Genomic DNA, 12,811 nt, shown 5'->3' on the forward strand with positions numbered 1-12,811 from the left:
GAACTGCTTACCTGGCTGCAGAAAATCTAATACATAGAAGAATGATTCATTGCTTTAGACATCAAGAGTCCTGGGTTTTGTCCTCTTGGTTGCATAAGTTTGAATTAACCTTGGACATGTCACTTTGGTTTGTATTTGAGTGTCTCTGGGCAGAAGATGAGTAATAATAATCATGGCAATTGGGTGAGAACTCTTCAAGACCTAAGAGAGACCACAGCCCATGCAAAGACCCTGTGGCAGAGGGGAGCAGGCTGATAATATTATAGCAACTCAATGGCAGCCTCTGAGCAGCTGGTGAGCAGAATGCAAGGGGTAAATGGTCCAGGGTGATTTCTAGAGGTAGGCAAGGATCTTGTTGGGAACTTTAACTTTTATCTGGGACTTCCCTGGAGTGTGCTCAGTTGTGTCAGAATCTCTGCAACCCCATGGACTGTAGCCCACCAGGCCGCTCTGTCCATGGGATTTTCGAGGGAAGAATACTTGGAGGGGGTTGCCATTTCTTCCTCTAGTGGATCTTCCCCACCCAGGGATCAAACCCACACTCCTCATTGCAGGTGGATTCTTTACTACTGAGCCATCGGGGAGGTCCAGTGGATAAGACTCTGCACTCTCAGGGCAGGGAACCTGGGTTTGATTTCTGATTAGGGAACTAGATCCCCCACGCTGCTACTAAGAGTTCGCATGCCGCAACTAAAGATCCTGCCTGCTTCAGTGAAGATCCTGCTGCTGTACTAAAGCCTGGTACAGCCAAATAAATAGACAAATAAATATTAAAAAAATTTTTTTATCTGAAGAGTAAGGGGAAACCATTGGAAGACTTAAATTGGGGAGGAACTTAAGGTTGGACTTCCCTGGTGGCTCAGTTGGTAAAGAATCTGCCTGTGATGCAGGAGACCCAGGTTCAATCCCTGAGTGGAGAAGATCTTCTGGAGAAGGAAATGGCAACACAGTCCAATATTCTTGCCTAGGAAATCCCATGGACAGAGAGCCTGGCGTGTTACAGTTCATGGGGTTGCAAAGAATTGGACATGATTTAGTGACTAAATCACGTAATGTTGATAGATATGCTGTCTCACTGAATCCTCATAACCAATGTGTGTGGTACGTAATATCCCTGTTTTTTTTAAAAATATTTTTCTTGATTTGGACCACTTTTTAAAGACTTTTTAAAGTCTTTATTGAATTTGTTACAATATTGTTTCTGTTTTATATTTCGTGTTTTTGGCCCCGAGGCATGTGGGATCTTAGCTCCCCAACCAGGGATCAAACCCGTGCCCCCTTCATTGGAAGGCAAAGTCTTAACTACTGGACCACCAGGGAAGTGCCCATATCTCTATTTTAAACCAATCCAGAAACTTAGGGTATTGGAGATGAAGTAGCTCACCTTGCTGGTGGGGAGTGGAGCCAGGAAACAAAGCCACGTAAGCCTGACTAGTCCTCTGTACTCCCTATCAGCCTACTTCAATAATAATATAACAATAACTGTAGTTTTAAAATGCTTTGAACTCTTAGGATGAACGATCGCCCTTGAATTACAAAGTGGTATTATGCCGCAGAAATCCGAGTGGTGATGAGATAATGGATATGCCGGGGAACCTTTACATTTGATCTTAGCTGAAAGATGGAGAAGCAGTTGCTGGGGACCTTTTAAAAGGCCCCGTCTGCATGGCTCTGGTCCAGCATCTTCAAGTTCCCTGTCGTCTGGTGGAGGGTGTCCCCGAAATAGCTATCAACACAGAAAAGGGCTCGGTGGCTCCGGCTCGCCATTTGACACTGCCATTGTCCAAAAGGACTCAGTGTCCGTGAAATGTGCCCGAGGTCTGTGCTTTCAGGGGTTTTGCACCGGGAAATCAGATCTGGGCAGGTCATGCATGGTTTCACTGGAGCAGTCATGCCATGCCAAGTTTCTGCTTTCTCCTTTTTGGGTAGTCTGCTGGATAAGTGGATTCTTAGAACCTGGTGGTAGAGTTCCATCTTAATTTTGAGCCCTTGTTCAGGGTTGAAATGGGGAAAGAGCTTCTGGCTTGCACACCTGGAAGCTCCTATTGGTGACGACGACACTTCTGTTCCTTTCTAGTTGACCACGTGGTTCCTGAGCCTGGGACAAGCCTGCTGGCCGCCTTTGACCAGTGGCGGGAATGGGCCGACAGCAAGTCCTGCTGTGACTACTCTCTGCACGTGGACATCACTGAATGGCACAAGGGCGTCCAGGAGGAGATGGAGGCCCTGGTGAAGGACCATGGTAGGTTGTGCCCACCCAACACTTCCTGGGGCTGTTTCCTTCTCAGACCACGAGCTGCCCCAGCCCCAAAGAAAAGCTGTGTGAGTAGTGCTCCCAGGGGCCTTCTGCACCTGCCTTGTGTGCCAGGAGGGAGGGCGTGGCCTGCAACTTGTGCTGGGCATGGCCATGGTCAGACAACTGGCCACAGCTTATTGGTGTAAGCACACTGTGTTCGTGCCAGCCAGGATGGGGAGTTGAGGATGAGAGAGGGATTTGCTCTTAAAGGAGAAGAGTGCACCCCCCAGGGAGGATTCTGGGTAATCTTAGAGGAGAGCCCGGGACCCTGAGTACAGGACTTCGGCAGCCTCTGTTTGCAAACGCAGGAGAACCAGGGTAGATTTGAGGGTGATGAGGCTCTGGAACCACATGAGGTGTCGTTTTTTTGTTCCATAGTGGGAGCCAGATTCTAAGGACTGGGTTCTGAAAGAATCCCAGGGATATTGGGATATTCCAGGGATATTGGGGGAATCTTAACCACCTCCGGGTGCCTCTGGGTCCCTCTTATCCACAGGAACCTTAGGGATTTGGGTGATGTTATCAGACAACATCATCTTTGGGGGTCTTCTTGACCTTGGCTATAGACTGGAGATCACATGGGGTCACATGTTGACCTCTTTGGATCCAAATCATCAAGGAAACGTCTACGCTCTATGGTTCTGAACTTCTAGGCTCAGAAATACCATGAGCTGAGAGTAAAATCTAGGCATAGATATGGTAGATATCTACAGATACAGTGGAAAAAGCTTAGAATGATAATCTGTAGTCTGGGGCTTATTTCTTTGCTCTTCCACAAACTGGCTGTGTGACCTTGGCCAAATCACTTAAATTTTATGAGTCTCAATTTAACAAAAAGTCTCACATGAGGATATTGGATTAGATACCCTAAGATTCGTTCCCACATGAAAGAAACTAGGTAATCCTTGACCTTTCTCACTTTGGCAAATACTGAGACTCAAATGGATTAAATGCTAATAATGAATTTACTCCACATCAGCCTGGAGGGTTCCCATAGCAACTGTTGCCTAGCAGGAGAGAAGGGCCGATGTGTCCCAAGGCATTGAACACAGGCAGCTTCCAGCACCTCCCGTGGCTTGAATTAAGCTCCAGGGCTAGCAGGTTGTCAGTACAGTTGTTTACCCTTGTGATGGATGTTGATCAGGGATGTTTGGTCTGGTGCTTTTGGAAGCAAGAAATCTAAAATGCCAGGGTGAGAGCGTAACATCTGCTGTTGCACCCACCGACCTTGTCTGTCTTAAAACATTTCTGAAAAATCAGCATAGAAGGTAGTCAGTTTACCAGAGATAAGACATTTATTATAGATCTTTGAATTCACTTTCTTGTTAAGGCACAACAGTTAGGAGCAAATTTCTTTCTAATGTTTAACTTTTAATTATGGTAGAATACAACATAATGTGAAATTTGCCGTCTTAGTCATTTTAAATGGACAGCTCAGTGACACTAAGGACATTCCCACTGTTGTGCAGGGATCACCACCATCCATCTCCAGACCTTTCTTTCATCTTTCCAAACTAGAACTCTGTCTCCGTTAAACCATACCTTTCCCTTCCCCCAACCCCCATTCTACTTGTTGGCCCTGTGAACTTGGCTTATAGGTGGAATCCCACAGCGTTTGTCCTTTTGTGACTGGCTTATTTCACTTAGCAGAATGTCCTCAAGGCTCATCCACGTTGTAGCCTGTGTTAGAATTCCCTTCATTTTAAGGCTGAATAATATTCATTGTATGGATGGACATTTTGTTTAGCCCTTCATCCATGGACACTTATTTTGCTTTTACCTTTTGGCTCTTTTGAACAATGCTGCTTTGAAAATGGGTGTACAAATACTGGCAATTTAAAATTTTGATATAGTTTTAAATTAAGAGAAAACCGTAAAAATATTAAAAAGAACCCTTATACAGCCTAGTACCAGATTTGCCAGTTGCTGGTATTTTATCACCTTTATTTGCTTTATCTTTTGGTCTCTGCCTTTATCTCTGCCTCTCTTTATCTCTTCCTTTCTTCCTCTTTCTGAGTTTCTCTCTCCACACACATATACATATTATAACTTCCTTATTCCCATCCAGATTATTTGGTTTATCTGTGAGTCATATCTCCACCTCTCTATTTTGTCTGTCCTCTAGGGGTGAATTCCTTCCTCGTGTACATGGCTTTCAAAGATCGCTTCCAGCTCACGGATTCCCAGGTAAGAAAAGCCGGCTTTTCTTACTGGCATTTGGTACATTTGGGCCGATGCTGTTGTCTTTTTTTTTTTGACATATAGTTGCTTTATAATGTTGCATTAGTTTCTGCTATATAACCAATGAATCAGGTATATGTATACATATATCCCCTCTCTCTTGGACTTCCACCCCACCCCTCTAGGTCATCACAGAGCACTGAACCCAACTTCCTGTGCTATAATGCAGCTTCCCAGTAGCTATGTTTTACACCTGGCAGTATGGTACTGGCACAAAAACAGAAATATAGATCAATGGAGCAAGATAGAAAGCCCAGAGATAAACCCATGCACCTATGATCAGCTAATCTATGGCAAAGGAGGCAAGAACATACAGTGGAGAAAAGACAGTCTCTTCAATAAGTGGTGCTGGGAAAACTGGACAGCTACATGTAAAAGAATGCAGTGGGAGCACTGCCTGACACCACACACAAAAATAAACTCAGTGCGGACTGCTGCTGTCTTCACAGCCGCCTCCAGCGTATGCTCACGGGAAATGGTTGGTGAATGAAGTCCCTGATGTCGCTCCCTTCAGGGGATGGTATGAAGCCCGTGCCCTGGCCCTCCAGGACTGGTGTTCCCAGGCTCTGGAATCAGCCAGCTGCCTGGGGCAGTATAACTGAGAGGGGTTCTCAGACCCCTCTCAGCAAACCCGGTGCAGAGCCGGTGTCACCCACCAGCTTCTCCTCATCTAAGCCCTGTAGGTTACCCTGCCTCTGTTGATTATCTGTCAGTTACTGAGAGGTCCTTCTCTGCTACATGTGACCGGAAACACTGCCCTCAGGCATGTCAGAAAAGCTGGCCTTCGTAGAAGCATCGAGGCGTCCTGGTGCTAGTCCTGGTGGTTGTCAGGGAGGTGGTGGTACTTGTGACCAGGAACACTGAGTTCCCTGTCTCTGATCCCACGTCCTCCCTCTCTCAGATCTATGAAGTCCTGAGCGTGATCCGGGATATTGGAGCGATTGCCCAGGTCCACGCGGAAAACGGCGACATCATCGCAGAGGTGCGTGCGTCCGCGTTGTCACTGCCACGTGACCCACTGGGCGAGAGGCAGGCTCGAGGGAGTGGAGTGGCTGCCGTAGCTCACCTCCAGGGGGGACAAGCAGAGTGACCCCGGGGGACCGTGGGAACAGTCTTACGACAGCATGAAGGTCGGAGATGCACGTGCCCCTTGATGTGTTCTTAGGACGAACAGCCTTTCCATAGAGAAGTCCTTTCTCTCAGCACTGTGATGTGGCTGCCTGCGGGGAGGCGGATGTGGACACCCACATATAGATATGTCACACTGTAGCCCAGGACTGGGGATACGTTGGCTTTTAGTATCCTAGGGGATAGCTGTACTGTTGGCGAGGCTGTAACTGATCTGTCATAACTCAGGTAGGACTGGGGACGGGGTACCAAGCCCTCTCTTGGTGGGGTCTTGGGATGAGGGTCAAAAGTGCCACTTTAGTTTAATTTTTGGTCATGCTGCATGGCATGGGGGTTCTTAGTTCCCTGATTAGGGATCAAACCCGTACCCCCTGAATTGGAAGTGTGGAGTCGTAACCACTGAACCGGCAGCAAAGTCCCAGCAGTTCCATTTTGATGTCTCATCGGAGTGATTTTTACCCAGATCTTGGCAATCAGGCTCATGTGGGATCCAGTTACCCCTGACAGCCTTGTTGTCCAGTTTGTGTCCAACTGTTTGTGACCCCATGGGCTGCAGCATGCCAGGCTTCCCTGTCCTTCACCATCTCTCAGAGTTTGCTGTCCATTGAGTTGGTGATGACATCCAACCATCTCATCATCTGTCATCCTCTTCTCCTCCTGCCTTCAATCTTTCCCAGCATCAGCGTCTTTTTTAATGAAGTTGACTCTTCATATCAGGTCCTTCCAATGAATATTCAGAGTTGATTTCCTTTCAGATTGACTGGGTTGACAGCCTGGTTTTCTTTTAAACATTGCAGGAGCAGCAGAGGATCCTGGATCTGGGCATCACGGGCCCTGAGGGACATGTGCTGAGCCGGCCTGAGGAGGTGAGTGCCTGCTGAATGGAGGGGATGAATCTGTGTTCTGGGGTGGGCACCGCTGGAGCCACAAAGCGCCCACTTCCTGCCTGTTGAGAATGTCGGTTTTTTCCCTTGGATGCTGGTTTTGGTCCCTGGAGAAGTCCCAGTCTGCCGCTGAGAAGTGTCTACACAGGCAAAGTGAAGTGTTCGAATGTGCTGTGGGGTAAAGCAGTGTGGCTTGTTTAACCTAACGACTCCTCTTTCTGTCTAATTCTCCAAGCCCTTCCTTAGGTAGACAAACACAAACAGCTTTTATTAGCATCCAGCAATAGGGGTTTTGTGGTTCATAACCCAGGGCCTCCAACATCCTGCCATAAAAGCTCTTGTAAGTATCTAGAAGGCAGAAGGGAGATTGTAAGTGTTTCCATGATAAGTCCATATGGGGTATAGCACAATCAGCAGAGTGTGGTCGACCGAATCTTTCACAGTCGAGGGAGAAGAATTCAGAGCAGGGTTCTTGCTGGCCCAGTGGTAGAGAGTCACTGCTTTGGATGGCGAAGCTTGTGAGTGAGAAGGAGGGCTTACATCTTACGTGACAGAAGAGTCTGTTTTTCTAAATGAGAATCTGTGGCCTCAGTACTTTTCAGGAGCTAGCTCTTTAAGGAAAGGCTCAAGGTCAGGTTTTGGAGTTCCTGGTGGCTCTGAGCAAAGATGATGCTGGGAGTCTGATGGAAGTGAAGAGACTCTGTCCTGGGAAAAGGGACGGGCAGAGGAGGCAGATAAAATTGCCATGTGGATGATGACTTAAAATTAGGATTTTTCCTCCCAGAAACAGGTGGTGGAAGATGCTGGGTCTGAGGGGTACGGATGGGACCAGGGCCCCCAAATCACAGCATTTCAGGCCTAGGACATCTGCACTGAGTCTGGAGAGGGGTCACTTGGGTTAGGACCCATGCGTGCAGGGGCTCTGCTCCCCCTAGAAGAAAATGGGTTCTGAGCGTGTGGCATTGAAGGTGCCATCAACAGGCTGCCTGGGGTGAGGAGAAGTGCCTCGTCTCATCAGGCTTTTCCCCAGGCTTTGTGGGGAGACATGAGGCTGAAAAAGGAGAAAGATTGTAGGAAAGAGGCAGAAAAAAGCAAAAGCAGAAATCACTTGGAATGTTTTGCACACACTGAGGGCTTAATTTCCTTGTTCTGCCTTTCTTACTACATATGTGCACACATACACAGACACATACAGAGATACACACACACACGCACGCATACACAGAGCATCACAGACACACAGACATATACACAGAGACTCATAGAGTCACACTCACAGTTACATCCATATACATACACAGACATATACACATACAGAGTCACAGAAATAAGAGTCGCAGACACAGAGACACACATATTACAGATACACACACATATACACAGATACACACAGAGTCACAGACGCACATAATTACACAGATTTACATACATAGACACATGCACACCAGGGCACCTTCGTTGCCATCTGAGACTCAGGACATTTCCCTCAGATGAAAGGACAGCTGTGTCCAGGGGACCCGTTCCATTCTGCTGCCTGTGTGTGGTGCTGCCTGGAGGCACTGCTTTGTCACCTGGGTCTCTTGTGAAAAAGATCACAGGGGTGTGAAGTTCAGCATCAGAGAGCTAGCAAGTGCAGTTCCTGCCTGCCCCCCGCCCACTACTCTCAGTGCACACACACACACACACACACACACAGCCGGGAGCTCAAGCTCCGTGGGAAGCCAGTGGCCTGTGTAACCAGGTGGTGACGCCTGGGGCTGGGCCTTCATTAGAATGTTTACTCTTAACCTTCATCCTGGAGCCTGGCTGGGAGCCCCTCCCCTCCAGTTCCAACCGTCCAGGAGAGAAGGGGAAAAGGATGTTGTCTTCTGAGAGTAAACGTCTCTCCTCCTGTGGCCCAGGGCTCCTAGTGAGAGCTGCCTGCTGATTTCCATCTCAGAGCCTTCCTGGGGGCTTGCTTCCCGTCTTACCTTTCCCACCATCTGCACTGCCTCCCCAGGTCCCGGCACACCCCCATCAGAAAGCGAGTCCCCCCTGGGCTTACTGAACAGGCCAAAGCTATCAGAGAAGAGGGGGCCTGGTTGCCATTATGACCACAAACGTCACCTGTTTTTCCACCTTGAGGCATGGGACATTTCTTTTGCAGCCGCTGCTGTGTTGGGACCCCTAGAATCCTCCTTTGGGAGCTGGCAGCCCCAGCAGCACTCCAATATGGGGAGGTCCTGGCTCCTTGACGTGGGGTCCTGTGGTCCCAAGAGAGGCTGCTTTGGGACCGTCTGCTTTCCAGGGGCACGTGCTGCTGAGCTGGTTCAGAGGCACTGACTCGAGGCCAGGCACGGTGTGCGGTGCTTCTCCTGAGCAGATGCATCCTTAGGACAGCCGTGTGAGCCGCCAGGTGCCAGCTGGCACCTTTTCCTTCGGCTCCCGGGGATGGTTTTTCAATTCATTGGTAGGGATCTGTTAACAACGGTGTGTTATATTCTATGTCAGGCCTCCCAGGTGACTCAGATGGTAAAGGAGACCCAGGTTCGATTGTTGGGGCTGCAGTTCAGGAGACACAGTTTTGATCCCTGGGTCGGGAAGATCCCCTGGAGAAGGGAATGGCTACTCTCTCCAGTATTCTTGCCTGGAGAATTCTATGGACAGAAGAGCCTGGCGGGCTATATAGTCCATGGGGTCATAAAGAGTTGGACACAACTGAGCGACTAACACTAAGTATTTTTCACATACTGTACATAAGCAGTAAAGAGACTAAAACACGGCTGTATATTGAGGGAACTGAGCTTTAGTATGAAGTTAGGGAGATGCTGCCAGTGCAAAAAAACACAGTTAATAACATAATTCCTTCCTGGTTTCATGATCCATTGACAGCGTCCTGATGGTTAACTTGACTTGAACCACACAAAACATACTCTTCTTTCTGCTGCTCTTTCCAACTCACCGAGTGAGATGGCTGGTAGGATTTCCCCCAGTTTTCAGCAGAGAAGATCGAAAGGGAGACAAATAGGGATGCAGAAATCTATTAATAGAAACCTCCTGTCCCTCAGTGGTACCCAAGAGCATATTATGATGGAGGCAGTGCTCAGCCTGTAGGGGATGTCAAGGTGGATGAGAAAGTGGTCCTTTGTGAAGGGAATTTTGGATGAGCTGGGGGGTGGGGGATGGAGAAAGTGGGAGATGCAGAGTAAGTAGATGGGGCGACATGTGATGGGGTTCTGAGCCAGTAAGAGCAGTAAGACTGGTGTTGGGGGAGTTCCCTGTTGGCCTAGTGGGTAGAATTCTGGGCTTTCACTGCTGTGGCCCAGGTTCAGTCACTGGTTGGGGAACTGAGATCCTGCAAGCCACGCTGTGTGGCCAAAAGTAAAAACAAAACAAAGCGTGCGCATGCACACACACACACACACACACACAGCCTGTTGTCTGGGTGGAGAGGGGGGCCCGGAGGTGAAGGTGACAGAATTTTTGATGGAGAAGGAAAACTCCTAACTGGCATGGGATGACCGGGGTACAGTCATTACTTGGGGTGGCTCATCTTTAAAAGCAGAAAGCGTGGCTCAGGTGACCACTTAAATCCCTGACAGCTCTATAAAGAGACAAAGACAAAGTTTTATTTTTAAACATAACACTTTGTCATAATACTGAAGCCAGATTTCAGTGTGCATGAGACAATTTATGTTTTCTAGCGGAGGCATACACATGTACTGGGCTTCCCTCGTAGCTCAGTTGGTAAAAAAATCTGCCTGCAATGCAGGAGAGCCAGGTTTTATCCCTGGGTCGGGAAGATCCCCTGGAGAAGGAAATGGCAACCCACTCCAGTATTCTTGCCTGAAGAATCCCATGGACAGAGGAGCCTGGTGGGTACAGTCCATGGGGTCACAATATGTACATGCAGAAGGGTATGCATGAATCCTTCCATGGTTCTGGGTAAAACTTGGAGAGGTGGGGTTTACATGACTTTTTCTCTCCACGACATGACCTTACTGCCCAGCTGGAGAAGGGGAGGGGTCAGAACTCACTTGACAGTAGATAAGCCAATCCAGACAGGGCTTTGGGACCCAGATTCTCCCACCAAACCAGTCTTAACAGAAACCACTCCTCTTGGGTAGGGGCCCCCTGGAACTGACACTTCTGCTCCATTTATTCCCTAATGAGCCTGACTGTGAGTTCTGGTTCACCCCAGGCAGTCCTGGTCCACACCCATTGCCCCGGGCAGTTATGAATAGCGCCTCTGTTCACTTTCAGAAGAGTCTTGGGTAGAGACCGTGAATTCAGGCAGTCACCTGCACCCCTGGAAAGCATGCAGATTCTAGTGGAGTCCTGTTTGCACATCCCCTGTGTATTTTCTAAGGTGACCGCAGAGACGCAAGATGTCCCTCCTTTATGCTGCCGGGGCCAGAGGCCCTTCTGTTGTAACTGGAGCCACGGAGAGGGGAGGGTGATCATTCAGCTATGCCAGGAATTAAAAACACTTGGATGTTTAATGAGCTTTTTCAAGGGCTGTTTGGTTTGCCTGTGGGTCTCTAGACATCTCTCTTCACATAGTTGAGGCCCAAGAGACCAAGTATGAAGGATGCTGTCCTTATATTAAATTAGATCACCCGTTAGCACAGTTTACAGAACTTCAGTTCTTGGCTGAACTCCCATAGAGACTGGTTAGCTAAGATGATTCAGTCTGGAGCTGGTCATGTCTTATGAAAAGTGGCAGCTCTTTATGGAACCAGCCTAGCTTTAACCATTAACCTGAAATGAAGTCACTTACTTGCTCAGTGAACATTTTTGAGCACCTGCTGGGTACCAGGAGCTACCCTGGGAACTGCCTGGAGGAAGCAAAAAATTCAAGAAAGACCTAGCCCCTCGCCTAGAAGAGTTAGTGGAAGTCAGCCTTTTGCCAGAATTTGGGAGGGAGCAAGAAGCTTCCTGAGGTCCTCTGTCTCATCATTGCATTTGTTCTTTCAGCTGCCCATGCTCAGCACACACTGCTGATTCCTCTGTATGATACAATGACCTAAGAACTCATCTTTCCTGATCAGGTGTTTAGCAGTAATCTCTTGGGGTCTTTGGAATATCATTCACTGAAAGTGAACAAGTGAAAGTGAAAGTCATGTCTGACTCTTTGTGATCCCATGGACTGTAGCCTGCAAGGCTCTTCTGTCCATGGAATTCTCCAGGCCAGAATATTGGAGTGGGTAGCCTATCCCTTGTCCAGGGGATCGAACCCAGGTCTCCCGCATTGCAGGCGGATTCTTTATCATTGGAGCCACCAGGGAAGCCCCATCCCTTGGAGACTTTGGAATATCGTTCACTGAAGCATCAGGTTTAAAGAATCAGATTATTGGTTAGAGCAGCCCTCCCATCTCATGTGGAAGGGCGTACCAGTCTATGGCTGGTGATGATGGGTTTGCCCATACAGAGGGGCCTTTGGTTTACACAGATCTGCTTGCCCCTGTTCCCAGAGCACTGTGAGATCGCATTGTTCCTTGGGTGAGGTTGGCTTCATTTGTGAGCATGGGACTGAAGCCCAGCACAAAAATTCCATCATTGGATGTCTTGACTGGAGAGACCACACGCTTGGGGTGAATGCACCAAACTAGGAGCCATCAGTTTCCAGGCATGGTGGCTCTCAAACATTAGCAAGCATAAAAATCACCTAGAGTTGGTAAGACCCACCCTTCTGGGTCCCACCCCCAGAGCTACTGACCCTTTGGATATGGGGGAAGGGCCTGAGACTCATGAGAAACTGCATTCCTTTACAGACTCCAGGTGGCTGCTTATCACAGCTAGATCCATCCACAAGGGTCAGCTGGGCAAGTCACTACCCTTGCCCTCCGTGCCACTGTGGGTAGAGCCCTGGGCACACATTAGTTGCTGATTCACTGTAGCCCCTCCCCGTGGGTGGAGGGTAGAGATGAGCTCAGGGAACTGACAGAACAGTGGACACAGTTCTCACACTGGGATGTTCTTCTGCAGGTCGAGGCTGAGGCCGTGAACCGTTCCATCACCATCGCCAACCAGACCAACTGCCCTCTGTACATCACCAAGGTGATGAGCAAGAGCGCAGCGGAAGTTATTGCCCAGGCCCGGAAAAAGGGTAAGTGTTGCTCGCAGTCTCACTGTGCAAGCGCAGGTTCTGGAGGGGTTGTAGGTCGGGGAAAGGACTGCTTTTCCAGCTCCTCCTGCCAAGTGGGTTGCTGGGCTCTCATCACTTTGCAGCGTTAACCTAATTACATCTGGGTGCGGTGGGCAGCTCCTGTTTCTTGCTCTG

The 12,811-nt window shown here is 48.7% G+C and overlaps 1 protein-coding gene across 3 annotated transcripts in view; it reads left to right on the forward strand.

Moving 5' to 3' along the window:
* The window catches only part of DPYSL2 (dihydropyrimidinase like 2), a 121,341-nt gene that overhangs the window by 83,205 nt on the left and 25,325 nt on the right, over positions 1–12,811 (forward strand). For all 3 annotated transcript variants that reach the window (XM_006057326.4, XM_006057327.4, XM_006057328.4), the window contains exons 4-8: positions 2,078–2,242; positions 4,422–4,483; positions 5,439–5,519; positions 6,463–6,531; positions 12,517–12,637. In XM_006057326.4, the coding sequence (XP_006057388.1) occupies positions 2,078–2,242; positions 4,422–4,483; positions 5,439–5,519; positions 6,463–6,531; positions 12,517–12,637 (498 nt within the window). The remainder of the gene's footprint in view (positions 1–2,077; positions 2,243–4,421; positions 4,484–5,438; positions 5,520–6,462; positions 6,532–12,516; positions 12,638–12,811) is intronic.

The sequence above is a fragment of the Bubalus bubalis genome, chromosome 3 (genome assembly GCF_019923935.1).
Source record: "Bubalus bubalis isolate 160015118507 breed Murrah chromosome 3, NDDB_SH_1, whole genome shotgun sequence".
Taxonomy (NCBI): Eukaryota; Metazoa; Chordata; class Mammalia; order Artiodactyla; family Bovidae; genus Bubalus; species Bubalus bubalis.